This window comes from Rana temporaria, chromosome 12, assembly GCF_905171775.1.
Source record: "Rana temporaria chromosome 12, aRanTem1.1, whole genome shotgun sequence".
Taxonomy (NCBI): domain Eukaryota; kingdom Metazoa; phylum Chordata; class Amphibia; order Anura; family Ranidae; genus Rana; species Rana temporaria.
In genome coordinates, this window is record NC_053500.1 from 113,892,340 (window position 1) to 113,910,033 (window position 17,694).

General features: G+C 46.6%; 1 protein-coding gene across 2 annotated transcripts; it reads left to right on the forward strand.

Annotated features, from left to right (window-relative positions):
• The first annotated feature begins 3,534 nt into the window (after positions 1–3,534).
• Positions 3,535–14,838, forward strand: LOC120918589 (regulator of G-protein signaling 9-binding protein-like). Of its 2 annotated transcripts, none has more exons than XM_040330256.1 (3): positions 3,535–3,828; positions 4,696–4,990; positions 14,265–14,838. In XM_040330256.1, exons 2-3 carry the CDS (start codon positions 4,729–4,731, stop codon positions 14,792–14,794), a joined length of 792 nt encoding a protein of 263 aa, XP_040186190.1. In that variant the 5' UTR covers positions 3,535–3,828; positions 4,696–4,728; the 3' UTR covers positions 14,795–14,838. The 2 variants fall into 2 exon arrangements, with proteins under 2 accessions (XP_040186190.1, XP_040186191.1); XM_040330257.1 differs by lacking the exon at positions 3,535–3,828 and adding an exon at positions 3,898–4,232.
• The last annotated feature ends 2,856 nt before the right edge of the window (positions 14,839–17,694 follow it).

Consider the following 17,694-nt stretch of genomic DNA (forward strand, 5'->3'; position numbering starts at 1 on the left):
TCTTTGCAGTAGGATCTCTATAGAAATGATATGGGGGCCTCTTTGCAGTAGGATCTGTATAGGAATGATATGGGGGCCTCTTTGCAGTAGGATCTCTATAGGAATGATATGGGGGGCCTCTTTGCAGTAGGATCTCTATAGGAATGATATGGGGGGCCTCTTTGCAGTAGGATCTCTATAGGAATGATATGGGGACCTCTTTGCAGTAGGATCTGTATTGGGATGATATGGGGGCCTCTTTGCAGTAGGATCTCTATAGGAATGATATGGGGACCTCTTTGCAGTAGGATCTCTATAGGAATGATATGGGGGCCTCTTTTCAGTAGGATCTGTATAGGGATGATATTGGGACCTCTTTGCAGTAGGATCTCTATAGGAATGATATGGGGGGCCTCTTTGCAGTAGGATCTCTATAGGAATGATCAGAGGATCTAATTCCAGGAGGTTTGTATAGGAACGATATGGGGGATCTCTTTGCTGGGAAATCTGTACAGGAATGTTCTAGGGATCTATTTCTATGATATCTCTATAGAAATAATGTAAGGATCACTGTATAGGGATCATTAAAGGAATTATGTTTGGTTGTCTTCATAAGCAAATCTTTATAGGAGGGATCTAGAGTATTTGTGACTCCAGGAATAATGTTTATCGTCCCAATAGAGGATCTCTATAGAGATGGGCACGTTTATATAGCATTGATCTTGGGGATCTTTATAGGAATAATCTGTGAGATTTCTGGCTGTAGGAATGCTGTGAATATCTGTATAGACTGAGGAACCTCGATACCAGTAATTTAGGGTTCTCATTATAGTGGGATCTGTGGAAGGGGGGATTAGTGACTATGGGGATCTCTTTGTAGAAGGCTCTACAAAGGATAGTATAGGTGTCTCTTCTCTAATTCATCCCAAAGGTGTTCTATCGGGGTTGAGGTCAGGACTCTGTGCAGGTCAGTCAAGTTCCTCTACCCCAAACTCACCCATTCATGTCCTTATGGACTTTGCTTTGTGCACTGGTGCGCAGTCATGTTGGAACAGGAAGGGGTCATCCCCAAACTGTTCCCATAAACTTGGGAGCATGAAATTTTCCAAAATGTCTTGGTATGTTGACGCCTTAAGTGTTCCCTTCACTGGAACTAAGGGGCCAAGCCCAACCCCTGAAAAACAACCCTACACCATAATCCCCCCTCCACCAAATGATTTGTACCAGCGGGTTGGGGTGGAGGAACTTGACTGGCCTGCACAGAGTCCTGACCTTAACCGGATAGAACACCTTTGTAGTTGTGGGCAGACCCTGGCATCTGACAGACATAAGACGCTGGTGTAACGCTCTGATATTCAGCTTTGGGTGGAGTGGCCCTTTACAATACAGGATAAGAAACAATGGATGTTATAATCCAGTTCAGTGACGTGTCATGATGAAGTCCGGCTCTGTAGCAGGTATCAGATCTGAGCAGGAAATCATTACTGATAGCTGTGTACTGAGACAGAAAAAACCTCCATTACTGATCATTCCTCTCCCGGGACTCAGCACTAAAATGTTTATCATCAGACTAGTGTAGAAGATTGGGCGGGGGGTGCAGGGCAGAGAATGCTCTGTGTGTGTGTTGTGTCCTGAGGGTTGTGTTGTGTACAATGTGTTGTACTGTGTGATGTGATGTGTACAGTGATGTATTGTATACAGTGTGTACTGTGTGATGTGTACTGTGCATTGTGATGTGTAGTATTGTGTACTGTGCTGTGTGATGTATTATGTACAGTGTGTCCTATGAGATGTGTACAGTGCTGTATTGTGTACAATGTGTACTGTGCATTGTAATGTATTGTATACTGTGATGTATTATGTACTGTGCATTGTAATGTATACTGTGAAGTATTGTGCAGTGTGATGTATTATGTAGTGCTGTGTGATGTGTAGTGTTCTGATGTGTACTGTATGATGTGATGTGTACTGTATGGTGGATGTGATGTGCACTGTGTGATGTGATGTGTACGGTATGATGTGTACTGTCCTGTGTGATGTATTATGTTCAGTGTGTACTGTATTGTGTACAATATGTAGTATGTGAAGTGATAGGCGGGCAGGGAGGATGGCTCCGTTGTGTACTGTATGTTGTGTGTAGTGTACAGTCAGTGTGATCGATATATTGTGTACAATGTGATAGGCGGTCGAGAATGCAGTCTACCCCGTTCCCTGTAATTTGAAGTGAGTAGATCGGCGCTCCCCCCGGGCAGTGGACGGTGCAGTGAGTAGATCGGCGCTCCCCCTGGTCAGTGGACGGTGCAGTGAGTAGATCGGCGCTCCCCTGGTCAGTGGACGGTGCAGTGAGTAGATCGGCACTCCCCCCGGTCAGTGGACGGTGCAGTGAGTAGATCGGCGCTCCCCCTGGTCAGTGGACGGTGCAGTGAGTAGATCGGCGCTCCCCCTGGTCAGTGCAGTGAGTAGATCGGCGCTCCCCCCGGTCAGTAGACGGTGCAGTGAGTAGATCGGCGCTCCCTCGGTCAGTGGACAGTGCAGTGAGTAGATCGGCGCTCCCCCCGGTCAGTGGACGGTGCAGTGAGTAGATCGGCGCTCCCCCTGGTCAGTGGACGGTGCAGTGAGTAGATCGGCACTCCCCCCGGTCAGTGGGCGGTGCAGTGAGTAGATCGGCGCTCCCCCTGGTCAGTGGACGGTGCAGTGAGTAGATCGGCGCTCCCCCTGGTCAGTGGACGGTGCAGTGAGTAGATCGGCGCTCCCCCTGGTCAGTGCAGTGAGTAGATCGGCGCTCCCCCCGGTCAGTAGACGGTGCAGTGAGTAGATCGGTGTGCTCGGCGCTCCCCCGGTCAGTGGACGGTGCAGTGAGTAGATCGGCGCTCCCCCCGGTTAGTGGACGGTGCTGTGAGTAGATTGGCGCTCCCCCCGGTCAGTGGACGGTGCAGTGGTTAGATCGGTGTGCTCGGCGCTCCCCCCGATCAGTGGACGGTGCAGTGAGTAGATCGGCGCTCCCCCCGGTCAGTGGACGGTGCAGTGAGTAGATCGGCGCTCCCATCCGGTCAGTGGACGGTGCAGTGAGTAGATCGGCGCTCCCCCCAGTCAGTGGACGGTGCAGTGAGTAGATCGGCGCTCCCCCCAGTCAGTGGACGGTGCAGTGAGTAGATCGGCGCTCCCCCCGGTCAGTGGACGGTGCAGTGAGTAGATCGGCGCTCCCCCCGGTCAGTGGACGGTGCAGTGAGTAGATCGGCGCTCCCCCCGGTCAGTGGACGGTGCAGTGAGTAGATCGGCGCTCCCCCCGGTCAGTGGACGGTGCAGTGAGTAGATCGGCGCTCCCCCCGGTCAGTGGACGGTGCAGTGAGTAGATCGGCACTCCCATCGGTCAGTGGATGGTGCAGTGAGTAGATCGGCGCTCCCCCGGTCAGTGGACGGTGCAGTGAGTAGATTGGCACTCCCCCCGGTCAGTGGACGGTGCAGTGAGTAGATCGGCACTCCCATCGGTCAGTGGACGGTGCAGTGAGTAGATTGGCGCTCCCCCGGTCAGTGGACGGTGCAGTGGTTAGATCGGTGTGCTCGGCGCTCCCCCCGGTCAGTGTACTGTGATAAATCCGCCCCTCCTCGGTGTGTTGGGGGGGTAGATGGGATCCACCCCCGGGGGCTCGGAGCTCTTCCCACACTGGATCCCCCGGGGAATCCGGCTCCATGAGACTTTAATCAGCACAGCAGCTGCTTCCTGCCATTATCCTATTAAACAAGCAGGCTGAGCGGCACACAGGGATCGGCTCCTCACCTCCCTCCCTAAGCCGGGCCCACCCCGGGATGTGACGGCTCCGCCGCCCGGACAACTCTGCAGGGGGCCAGGTAAGTTTTTGGCCGGAGATCGGGGATCTGCATGCAGCCTAGAAGGGCCGGGGGCGGGTACAATGGCTGATCTGGGAAGACTAGAGCGAGGGGGGCGTCTGTTGCTACTAGCAACGGCCAGCATCCTTCATTTGCCAATGCAAAGGGAGAATCTGTTGCCCCTAGCAACCAACCAGCCTCCTTTATTTACCAGCTTAGGTCAGACATTGAAACCTGATTGGTTGCTACAAGCAACTGATTTACTTTGATTGGTTGCTTGGAGCAACTGCTCCAGTCTTGCCGGAAGGGGTGACGGCTGCTCCATGCAGAGCCCCTTCAGATCCAGGGAGTGATCCTCAGTGACAGCAGACATGGGGAGCCCGGGGCAGGATTCCTAGCGACAAGTCTTGGAAGATGCTGTTTTGGTAATTATACTTTTATTTTTTATTTTTTTATTTTATTCATACATACATACATATTAATAAGGAAGGTAAGAGGGAGGTCAGCGCTGAGATTACCGTTGTTTATGTCACCGCCATGCAAATCTAGTAAACCCAGCAGAGTATATGAACAGGCGTGGTGCAAGTCATCGCTGATCCTCATCATTGATCCTCATCATTGATCCTCATCATTCGCCTCCTTCAGACAATACACATTCATTCCTATAGTGTTCAATGATGACTTGCAGAAAATGAAATCGTCTTCTTTGCAATGCTCGCTGTGCTCTAATGGACAGTTAATTGCCACTGCCCATCCCATTGTGAACAATCAGGGCTCTCTCCATAGACAGAATGAATACAGGACGCCTGTAACATGTGCTCTGATGCCTTTTTTTTTTTTTAACAGATGTATTGATCAGTTTTGATTATTATTTATTTTTTTGCCCAGGTGCCCCCGCCACAGGACTGGGACAGGTCAAGCATGTCGGCCCTGGAGGGTGCCCCACCGGCACCCCCGCACTTACACCATAGCAGGACACTGACGCTGCGCGGGCTTCGTGGGCACGCAGCGGAGAGCAGCGGTCAGGGGACTGCGACCGACTGCAAGAAAGTTCACAACTCGCTGAATAAAGTGACCGCGTGCTACCGGCAGCTGGTGTTGTGTGTTGGGGGAACGTCCGACTGCACTCGACTGCGGGAGGAGCTGGAGGAGAGCAGAAAGAAAGCCTTTGAACTGAGCACCGGTGAGTGACTGGCATACGTTAGGGCAGCTTTTCTTAACCGCTATACCCAAACCAACCCCCCCAAATAACCCTTGAAATAATTTGTCATGTTTTGGGGAACCCCTGATAGAACCAGTACATTGGGGTCAGTAAGAGAAATACCCCTTACATCAGTGGTCAATAGGAAAAATACCACCTTACATTAGTGGGAAGAATACCACCATACAGTGGTGGTCCAGTGAGAGAAATGCCCCTTACATTGGTGGTCATTGAGAAGAATACCCTCCATACAGCGGTGGTCAGTGGGAAGAATACTCTCCATACCGTGGTGGTCAGTGGGAAGAATACCTTCCATACCGTGGTGGTCAGTGGGAAGAATACCTTCCATACCGTGGTGGTCAGTGGGAAGAATACCCTTCATACAGTGGTGGTCAGTGGGAAGAATACCCTTCATACAGTGGTGGTCAGTGGGAAGAATACCCTTCATACAGTGGTGGTCAGTGGGAAGAATACCCTCCATACAGTGGTGGTCAGTGGGAAGAATACCCTCCATACAGTGGTGGTCAGTGGGAAGAATACCCTCCATACAGTGGTGGTCAGTGGGAAGAATACCCTCCATACAGTGGTGGTCAGTGGGAAGAATACCCTCCATACAGTGGTGGTCAGTGGGAAGAATACCCTCCATACAGTGGTGGTCAGTGGGAAGAATACCCTCCATACAGTGGTGGTCAGTGGGAAGAATACCCTTCATACAGTGGTGGTCAGCGGGAAGAATACCCTTCATACAGTGGTGGTCAATGGTCAGAATACCCTCCATACAGTTGTAGTCAGTGGGAAGAGTATCACCATACAGTGGTGGTCAGAATACCCTCCATACAGTGGTGGTCAGAATACCCTCCATACAGTGGTGGTCAGAATACCCTCCATACAGTGGTGGTCAGAATACCCTCCATACAGTGGTGGTCAGTGGGAAGAATACCCTCCATACAGCGGTGGTCAGTGGGAAGAATACCCTCCATACAGCGGTGGTCAGTGGGAAGAATACCCTCCATACAGCGGTGGTCAGTGGGAAGAATACCCTCCATACAGCGGTGGTCAGTGGGAAGAATACCCTCCATACAGCGATGGTCAGTGGGAAGAATACCCTCCATACAGCGGTGGTCAGTGGGAAGAATACCCTCCATACAGCGGTGGTCAGTGGGAAGAATACCCTCCATACAGCGGTGGTCAGTGGGAAGAATACCCTCCATACAGCGGTGGTCAGTGGGAAGAATACCCTCCATACAGCGGTGGTCAGTGGGAAGAATACCCTCCATACAGCGGTGGTCAGTGGGAAGAATACCCTCCATACAGCGGTGGTCAGTGGGAAGAATACCCTCCATACAGCGGTGGTCAGTGGGAAGAATACCCTCCATACAGCGGTGGTCAGTGGGAAGAATACCCTCCATACGGCGGTGGTCAGTGGGAAGAATACCCTCCATACAGTGGTGGTCAGAATATCACCATACAGTGGTGGTCAGAATACCCTCCATACAGTGGTGGTCAGTGGGAAGAATACCCTCCATACAGTGGTGGTCAGAATACCCTCCATACAGTGGTGGTCAGTGGTCAGAATACCCTCCATACAGTGGTGGCACCCCATCTGGATTTTACCTCTTTTTATAATATATGCAGTAGGTATTGGGTACTTCAGTATGTCCTCTTCCGTGCTACCTCCTTTTTATTTTTGCTTTGCTAAGTGACAATGTCAAAGCTTCTCCCCCTTCTGCAGGGCAAAGAGGTGCATTATGGGGTGATTTACTAAAGGAATAGTTTGTGTTCACTTTGAAAAGTAAAATAAAGTTGTGTTCACTCAGAATGCCCAATCGCATGCAAGGGAAATTCCACATGATTGGTTGATTGAAGTGAACAAAACTATCCCCTTATTTATTAAGCTCTGCAAACATTCAATTTGCAAGATGAACAGCCTTCACTTCTTTAGTAAATAACCTCCAGTATGTACCGCACTCTTCCGAGTTGTGACCAACAGCCGGCAATGGGCAGTACAAATGGCATTCTGCTTTATGCCACGTGAGGTAGGAAGTCATTACAGAAAGATTGCTGCCTGACTGTATGACAAACTTCTGGGGTGAGGCGACTAAAGCCATGATCTGAATATTGTACAAAAAAATACAGATTTTGAGGCGATCGTACGATATTCTGATCATTGGTACACCGCTTTCGTTCCAAATTTTCCGAAGGGACAAACACGAAAAGTTTTCTCGTACGATACCAGATCGTATGATTTTTGCTTAATTAGTACAGTTGTCCTAAAATTCAATACATGATTTCCCTCACAAATTTTTATTTTGTTGTACGACAATTTTCGTACCCCAGCGGGTTGAACGAAAAAAAACTGACCGATCAGGTCAGAACCGCTGTACTAACATCTGATGTTAGTACATCAATCTTCCGCCCCACTGAGCTTTTGTGTTCTAACAGGGGCAGAACACTCCGGTCAGTGCGCTCAGCCATTGGCTGAGAAGATCGCTGATCGGCCGCTGGTTTTCAAGCATGCACGTCCAATAGAAGTCGGAACCGGCTGCTGTACACACGGGCCGAATGTCGGACTGGTTTTTATTGAACTGGCTAATGTCGCCAGATATTCGGCCCATATGTACTAGGCTTAAAGCGGAGCTCCACCCTTAAGTGGAACTTCCGCTCATCGGAACCCTCCCCCCTCCGGTGTCGCATTTGACACCTTTCAAGGGGGAGGGGGTGCAGATACCTGTCAAAGACAGGTATTTGCACCCACTTCTAGGAGTCCTCACTGCGGGGAGTCTGCGAGTATTGCGTCACTTCCTGCCCCTGCCCGTTGTGTTTTTATGAAACACACGGCTCCCAGAACACAACGGGGACCAGTGAGGACGGCGCTGCGCGACTCGCGCATGCGCCGTAGGAAATCAGCCAGTGAAGCTAGAGCGCTTCACTTCCTGATTCCCTCACTGACGATGGCAGTTTGGGCAGCAGAGTGACGAGCGATCGCTCGTCCTCTGCTGCCGACGGCGCTGGACTCCAGGACAGGTAAGTGTCCTAATATTAAAAGTCAGCAGCTGCAGTATTTGTAGCTGCTGGCTTTTAATATTTTTTTCGGTGGAGATCTGCTTTAGCCTAGGTTCACATTGCTGCGAATTCGAAATCGCGGTAAAATGCGCGATTTTACCGCGATTTGCCGCGATTTCGGCCGCAATTTAATGTAAATCGCGGCCCGAAATCGCAAAAAGTAGTACAGGAACTACTTTTTGAAATCGCAGATGCGGCGTCGCACTGATTAGGACAGTGCCATTGCCGACAATTGCCGCCGATTTGAGATGCGATTTGACATGTCAAATCGCATCTCAAATCGTTCCAAATCGTACCCAGTGTGAACCAGGGCTTTACCACTTATTGCTGGTCAAAGACCAGGCCACTTTTTGCGATTCGGCTCTGCGTCGCTTTAACTGACAATTGCGCGGTCGTGCGACGTGGCTCCCAAACAAAATTGCCGTCCTTTTTTTCCCACAAATAGAGGTTTCTTTTGGTGGTATTTGATCACCTCTGCGGTTTTTATTTTTTGCGCTATAAACAAAAATAGAGCGACAATTTTGAATTTTTTTTACTTTTTGCTGTAATAAATATCCCCCCAAAATATATAAAAACAACTATTTTTTTCCTCAGTTTAGGCCGATACGTATTCTTCTACATATTTTTCGTTAAAAAAAAAATCGCAATAAGCGTTTATTGATTGGTCTGCGCAAAAGTTATAGCGTTTACAAAATAGGGGATAGCTTTATGGCATTTTTATTAATTTTTTTTTTTACTAGTAATGGCGACGATCATCGATTTTTATCGGTACTGCGACATTAAAAAATAATGTCATTGATTACTATAAAAATGCCACTGGCAGGGAAGGGGTTAACACTAGGGGGCGAGGAAGGGGTTAAGTATGTTCCCTGGGTGTGTTCTAACTGAAGGGGGGGGGGTGGACTGACATGGGGAAATTACTGATTGCTGTTCATACATTGTACATTGACGGTCAGGCATTTCTCCCCTGACAGGACTAGGAGCTGTGTTTACACACACAGCTCCCGGGTTCTCGCTCTGTAACGAGCGATCGTGGGTGCCCGGCGGCGATCGAGCCCGCCGGGCACGCGCGCCGGGATTACTTACAAACGGGGGGCGCGCCCCTATTGGCTACTGGGAGAGATGACGTATAGCTACGTGATCTCGCCCAGCAGAGCCGACCTGCCGCTGTATAACGGCGGCTGGTCAGCAAGCAGTTAAGGAGTGATTCACCACAGATTGCTCTTCAGAGGGCTAACGCTTGTGTAAACAAGCCCTATGTGTGAATGAGCCCTACAATAATGTTCCAGTAAATCTCATAGATTTTACAGCGTCGGCCCCAATAGTGAATATGTAACTTGCTTTTTAGGCTCCATTCACACTAATGCTTTTTTTTGATGCATTTTGCAGAAATGCAGGGACATTTTTTAACATGGTTTCCTATGGAACATGTTCACATCAATGCTTTTTTGTGCCTCTGCGTTTTTGGAAAGGGTCAGGGACTTTTTTTCCTGCAAAAAGCAGCGTTTTGCATGCAATAGAATTCAATGGACCTGCATCAAAAACGCGATTTTTGCCACGATTTGCGTTTTTTTTATTTTTTTTTTGTTTTTTTTTTACCCTGTCTATAGCTGGTTGTTAAAGGAAATGTAAAAAAATAAAAATTACTGGCTAAAAAAAACGCAAATTGCGGTAAAAACGCACGTCAAAAAACGCAGCAAGCACTGCAAAAAGCATTGCAAAAACGCTCAAAAGCAACATACATAGGTGTGAATCGAGCCTTAGGGCCAGTTCACACTACATGCAAGTCTAGTGCGTTTAAATTTTTTTTCTGTATCAAAAATGCATGTAAAAGTAGGTTGTATGGGTTTTAATGGCTCAGGGGCAGATCCACAGAGAGACTACGACGGTGTATCTACTGATACGCCGGCGTACTTTCAAATTTCCCGCGTCGTATCTTTAGTTTGAATCCTCAAACCAGGATACAACGGCATCTGGGTTCGATCCGACAGGCGTACGGCTTCGTACGCCTTCGGATCTTAGATGCAATACTTCGGCGTCCGCTGGGTGGAGTTCGCGTTGTTTTCCGCGTCGGGTATGCAAATTGGCTATTTCCGACGATCCACGAACGTACGCGCGGCCGTCGCATTCTCTTACGTCGCCTCTAGTCTTCTTTTTCCGGCGTATAGTTAAAGCTGGTGTTTTGCGGCGTATAGTTAGACTTGCCATGTTAAGTATGGCCGTCGTTCCTGCGTTTCATTTGAATTTTTTTTTTTTGTGTGCGTAAGTCGTCCGTGAATCGGGATGAACGCAATTCACTTCTATGTTAAAAAAAAAATGACGTCCTAGCGACGTCATTTAGCGCAATGCACAGCGGAAATTTCGGTACGCATGCGCAGTTCATTCGGCGCGGGGACGCGCTTCATTTAAATGAACCACGCCCCCTAATCGCCGATTTGAATTCCGCCGCCAGAGATAGACTACGCCGCCGTAACTTACGGCACAAAATCTTCCTGGATTCGAACTAAAGCCAGGTAAGGTACAGCGGCGTAGCGTATCTCTGCGGGTGCAGATCTCTGTGGATCTGCCCCATAGTTACATAGTTAGTCAGGTTGAAAAAAGACACAATTCCATCCAGTTCAACCACAAAAAAACAAAATAAAAAAACACAGTAAAATCCTATACACCCAACTCCATACCCACAGTTGATCCAGAGGAAGGCAAAAAACCCCAGCGGAGCATGATCCAATTTGCTACAGCAGGGGAAAAAATTCCTTCCTGATCCCCCGAGAGGCAATCGGATTTACCCTGGATCAACTTTACCTACAAATCTTAGTACTCAGTTATATTCTGTACATTTAGGAAAGAATCCAGACCTTTCTTAAAGCAATCTACTGAGCTGGCCAGAACCACCTCTGGAGGGAGTCTGTTCCACATTTTCACAGCTCTTACTGTGAAAAAACCTTTCCGTATTTGGAGGTGAAATCTCTTTTCCTCTAGACGTAAAGAGTGCCCCCTTGTCCTCAGTGATGACCGTAAAGTGAATAACTCAACACCAAGTACACTGTATGGACCTCTTATATATTTGTACATGTTGATCATATCCCCCCTTATTCTCCTCTTCTCAAGAGTGAATAAATTTAGTTCTTCTAATCTTTCCTCATAGCTGAGCTCCTCCATGCCTCTTATCAGTTTGGTTGCTCTTCTCTGCACTTTCTCCAGTTTACGCCAGTGCTTGCAGTTACAGTGCGTTCCAGAACAAAAAAGTGGAACATGCTGCATTTTTTCTGCACTAGACTGTACAGTACTGGAACGCTGTAAAACGCATCAAAAAAAGCCCTGGGTTAAGAAAAAGAGGGAGTAAAATGCACTTGAAAGCATCAAAAATGCACTTGCAGAAAAGCATCTGGAACGCATCCGGACTGCATTTCTATGCGTTTTTATGCATTTCCAAGCACAACAAGAGGCAGCAAATCCTCTTTGTACAGCGACAAGGAAACTGTCCAGTGTTTGACTAGCCAAGGCAGATTTTACTTATTAAAGTAAAGAGCCGTGTCTAGCTGTAAGGCTGACATTACACTGCTGCACTATGAATATGGCTTCCCTCGCGCTGTCACTATATATATATATATGTGTGTGTATATGTATGTGTGTATGTATATGTGTGTGTGTGTGTATATATATATATATATATATTTAAATCCTGTAAAACGGCAGGCTCCTTGTTCCTTCTCTATTTTTCAATGAAGAAACCTTTATAAATGAAATGCTCAAGGACAAAATAGTTTAACATATATTGAAAATGTACATGCAATCCACTGTTTTATGGAAATCATTCTTTCAATAAAAAGTAAGATGGGGGGGGGGGGGGATAAAAGCATTTTGAAGCTGGTCATGAAGCCGTGTTAATCTGTTGTCTTTTGATGATTTATGAGTGGAAAAAGGCTGAGTGCTTATTTCCACTGCGCGCAATGTAATGCATTTTAATGCGTTTTCCAGCATGTTCAAAATAAATTATATTTCAAGAACCCGGAGCTCATTGTCCTTCGACGCGCATGTGGGTTTCTGATCAACAGATGCTGGCCCATGGAAATGCGTGCGCGGTGCACTGTGATGATGAGTTGTCAGATAGGAGTATAGATAATGAGGAAATGTCTTAAAGTGGATGTAAACCCAACATTTTTTTTTTTTTTTGTCACAATGTAGAGTATAAGATTTCCTATCATCTGTGCCCAGTCTTGACACACAAGCTCTGAGCAATCCTCTTTTATTGTTCAGTGAAAATTAACAGACTTCCAGATAAAAACCTGTCTAAATAAAAAGTCCTTTCCTCTCTCCTTGCTTTGAGTGACAGGGTTTTTACATATCTAGCTTGGACATGTTTATCATATGTTATGTTTATCATAATATGAGGTGATCCACAGTTCATTGTATATTACCAGGATGTGTTATGTGGGGGAGGGGTGGATTTCTCACTTTTTATACTGTGGATCACCTCATATTATGATTAACATAACATATGATAAACATGTCCAAGCTAGATATGTAAAAACTAGGGTTGTACCGATACTAGTATCGGTATCAGGACCGATACTGAGCATTTGCGCGAGTACTTGTACTCGTGCAAATGCTCCCGATGCCTTTTTTTTTTTTTTTTTCGTGAGCTGGTGGAATGCGGGTGGAAAGGGGGCGGAGAGCGGAGCAGAGCAGTCCTCGTATGGAGGAGAGGAGAGCTGCTGCTGCCGCCTAGCCCCCCCCCTCCCCCCCCGGCATTGGACGGGTGATCTGTCTATCAAAGTGCCTGGGCAAGGGGGAGTGTCTATACATGAGGTGCGGCGGGGAACACACAGCTATTCAAATGAAAGCTGTTGTGTTCCTCCTCAACCCATCCTCTCCCTGCTGTACTTGCTACCTAGCTGTTAGGACTCATTCCACTGATCTTGTACTGCCAGGATGAACCAGAGGGAATCTAATTGATCAGCGTCCTCCAGTTTAGGATGGCGCTGACCAATCAGAATCCATCTTGGCAGTGCAGGAGAGTGAGCACCAGTCCAGAGCCCTGGACTGATGGAGCCTGTGTGGGAGCCCTTATAGCTAAAGATTGCTGGTGTTCACCTTTTTTAGAGAATAATTGTAACGGTGACCTAACACTTCAAACATTGCTGCTATTTTGGTTGGTTCTTTCTGTGACTTGGCTTTCTATTAGGGGACACATGGCTGCATTAGGGACATGGCTGCATTTGGGGACACATGGCTGCATTTGGGGACACATGGCTGCATTTGGGGGCACATGGCTGCATTTAAAAAAAAGTATCGGTAATCGGTATCGGCGAGTACATGAAAAAAAGTATCGGTACTTGTACTCGGTCCTAAAAAAGTGGTATCGGGACAACCCTAGTAAAAACCCTGCCTCTCAAAGCAAGGAGAGAGGAAAGGACTAGAATAGAACCAGCTCATTTTTTTTCCTGGCAGTTTTCCTATTTAAAAAAATGCGATGGAGCATACACACAGCCGGGATTCCCAACCAAAGCTCCATCGCAGTTTTCCTGTCGGGAAAACCTCTCATGTGTAGGCGGAAAAACTTACTGAGCAGGTTCTCTGGTTTACCCCCTCGGGATTCCCGGCGGACTTTTTACCACCGGGAATACCATACGTGTGTACAAGGCTTTAGGGGAGGTTGCTAAAATAGATTAACAGGGAGCTGGCCCTGTTACAAAACACCGCCTGATAATCTATGCCTATGATGAGAGGGGGTGTGTGCCTTTCCTCCAATCGGCAATGTTGGCTCTCTTGGCTGTATTCCCAGACATCACACTCTGTGTTAAACAGGAAGAGAACATTTCCTAACACAATCTGAACTTTCTAAACCATATATAAATGTGAAGACGGCAGATATACATGTAAAACTTATGTAGGGAGATTTGGTTAATCTCTGTGTATCATCTGAGGCTGTTCACTTCACTGGGTGTATCGAGGGTTTACATCCACTTTAAGAGTTCCCCACACCAGGAACTAAGGGGCAAAGCCCAACCCCTGAAAAACAACCCCACACTATTTTTTTTGTCCCTGGAGTTCAACTTTGGTAAAAATAACACTATATTAAATCCGACTAGCATATTCGCAAATTAAATATGATCAAGTCCTGTATATATCTGTAGTATTGAATGTAGTATTCTAAAACAATTTGTAATGTTGTGTATTTCTTTATTGAAAGATCTGAGGAACACACTGATGGTCTTGCTGATGGAACAAGAGGTGACCCAAGAGGATAGGGTGGAACTTGAACGCATCTGGGTACTTTTCCTTTCCACACTAGAGCTTTTCCAGCAGGACTTATGTAAAGCTCATCACCTTTGCCAACTCTTTCCTCTGCATGGCCGACGCAAGAGACTAGTTAATACCGGGGTCATTGGTAAAACCTCCGAAGTGGCCTACAGGGCTCGCAACATCAAGTCACCGAGCACAAGAGTAAAAGAAAATCCACAGCGAGGGGAGAGGCCCTGCTCTCCGGACCTGGCCGGTCAGATCGAACATGTAGAAAGAATGCTACATGACATGCAGATGAAAGTCAGCATTCCAATATGGACAGTAGAGGCCACCGAGGAGGCTTGGGCAGAAGTCAGCTCAACCTGCGATCTGGATGACTGCTCTGATAATGAGATCCTGGCTGGAGAAGACATTTCCGGTAGAGGATGTTGTGCCCATCGGCAATCCTTGGCTCGGCCTCTTTGTATGGTCTCATAATGAACACATAGCACTTGAATTAAAGTGGATGTAAACCCCAAAAATTATTATTTGTTTTGATGTCACAATGTAGACTATAAGATTTCCTATCATCTGTGCCCAGTCTTGCCACACAGAGTTAATCCAGCTCTGAGCAATCCTCTTTTATTGTTCAGTGAAAATGAACAGACTTCCAGATAAAAACCTGTCTAAATAAAAAGTCCTTTCCTCTCTCCTTGCTTTGAGTGACAGGTTATTTACATATCTAGCTTGGACATGTTTATCATATGTTATGTTATGTTTATCATAATATGAGGTGATCCACAGTATAAAAAGTGAGAAATCCACCCCTCCCCCACATAACACATCCTTGTAATATACAATGAACTGTGGATCACCTCATATTATGATAAACATGTCCAAGCTAGATATGTAAATAACCTGTCACTCAAAGCAAGGAGAGAGGAAAGGAATTTCTATGCTCCATGCACACTGAAGCTGATAAACTGCAGTTTATTGGCTATTTGGCTTTTTTGTTTTAAAGCCCATAAACTGAACTCTATGTTAGCCTATGTGCCCATGCACACCTGGGCGTTTTTTAGTATTAATGAGCTTTGGAGTTTATTGGCTTTTTTCTGAACGCCTGAAATTTGCGTTCAAAGTGCCGTTTTTTTGTGGGAAAAAACACAAAAAAACGCAAAACGCCGAAAAAAAAAACGCTCAAACGCTAAAAAACGCAGGTGCCAGAGTTTTTAGCGTTTTTTAATCCATTGAAAAAAAAAAAGTAAAAAGCTACACTGATAAAAGCTATTGCAAAAACGCTAAAAACGTTGAAAGGCTCCCTGCAAAGCTACTGGCGTTTTTTTTATAGCTTTTATCAGCTTCAGTGGGCATGGAGCCTTATTTAGTCAGGTTTTTATCTGGAAGTCTGTTTAGTGAAAATTAACAATAAAAGAGGATTGCTCAGAGCTGGATTAACTGTGTGGCAAGACTGGGCACAGATGATAGGAAATCTTATACTTTACATTGTGACATCAAAAAAAAAAAAAAAAAATTGGGGGTTTACATCCACTTTAAGGAACAAAAGCTGCACTGCATAGCTCTGAAACGGAGAGAGACGGGACAAACGGAAAACTCTTGAACGATTTAGTACTTTACTTGAACCTTTGTTTTAGATGGTTCCTGCCATGTCTTTTCAGTAAACACATTGTGCAAGAGGTTACATCGGAGAAAAGTTTCTGTATTTCAGTCTAATTTGCTAGAATTATAAGGAACGTGTGTACTTGTTTTCAGACTGGCCTGTGCATCATCAGTGGTCCTAATCAGCAGTCCACTGCCACATATCCTCAGGTATTGACACTTGCTGGCATTCAAGACTGTGAACCCAACTGTCATAGACTGTATCTACAGAAAGATGGAAAACGCAGTTGAGAACAGTTAGGTGTTACGTGATCCAAGGTGCAACTATTGGCATTGCCACTGTTCTGGGGCCTGGGGAGTAAAAGGGGGGGGGGCCCCCAAAAAATTATCCTGTGAGTAAGCAGGTTCTCAGCTGTCATGGTATGCTACTGAAATCCTAGTTATGGCTGCTTATTTGTGACGGAATCAAAGAGGTCGGGTCTCTTTCAGCTGAGGACAATCAAAGAATTAGAATGGATGTTACATGCTAGCATTATATGCAGCGGTGCGTAAGGGCATAATCACCAAAACCTTGAACTCCTTGGGCCAGATCAACGAAGAAGTTACGACGGCGTATCTATTGATACGCCGCGTAACTTCTAGGATGCTCCGGCGTATCTTTGCTTTGTATCCACAAAACAAGATACGCCTGAAGCTGGGCTAGGTCCAAATGGCGTACGTCTTAGTACGCCGTCGGATCTAAGGTGCTTATTTACGCTGGCCGCTAGGTGGCGCTTCCGTCGATTTCCGCGTTGAGTATGCAAATTAGCTAGATACGCCAATCCACAAACGTACGTCCGGCCGGCGCATTTTTTTACGTCTTTTCAGTAAGGCTTTTTTCGGCGTAAAGTTAGCCCTGCTATATGAGGCGTAGCCAATGTTAAGTATGGACGTCGGGCCAGCGTCGAATTTTCCGTTGTGTACGTCGTTTGCATAGAATTACGTTCACGTCGAAAGCATTGGCTTGTTGCGGGTTAATTTGGAGCATGCGCACTGGGATACCCCCACGGATGGCGCATGCGGCGTTCAGAAAAAACTTAATTTACGTCGGGTCAAGACGTATTATCATAAAACACGCCCACAGTGATTTGAATTGCGTGCCATTACGCCGACACATTTACACTACGCCGCCATAACTTACGGCGCAAATTCTTTGTGGATATGGAAAATACGCTGTAAGTTACGACGGCGTAGTGTATCTGAGATACGCCGGACGTAAAAATGCGTGGCGATACGTGGATCTGGCCCCTTTTGTTTTTTACGTTAATCATAGCAAGCTGAAATGGTCAAGACGTATTGACATAAAACACGCCCACAACTTAGTGATTTGAATTGCGTGCCATTACGCCGACACATTTACACTACGCCGCCATAACTTACGGCGCAAATTCTTTGTGGATACGGAAGATACGCTGTAAGTTACGGCGGCGTAGTGTATCTGAGATACGCTACGCCGGACGTAAAAATGCGCGGCGATACGTGGATCTGGCCCCTTTTTTTTTTACGTTAATCATAGCAAGCTGAATAACTTAATTCATTTGAGACCTGCATGGAGTCTTCCTCAGGGTCCAAAAAACACTTCCAGGAAGCAACAGACTTTTTCTCCCTCCTTCTTCATCATTCACTTTCAGAGTATTTGGTCTTTCTGATTCGTGTCAAACATCCTGCATGTCGTGTGAATATCATCATTACTGCTACTGTGTCAAATCAGATTGTTTGCATCAATGTGGGTCTCGTATTTT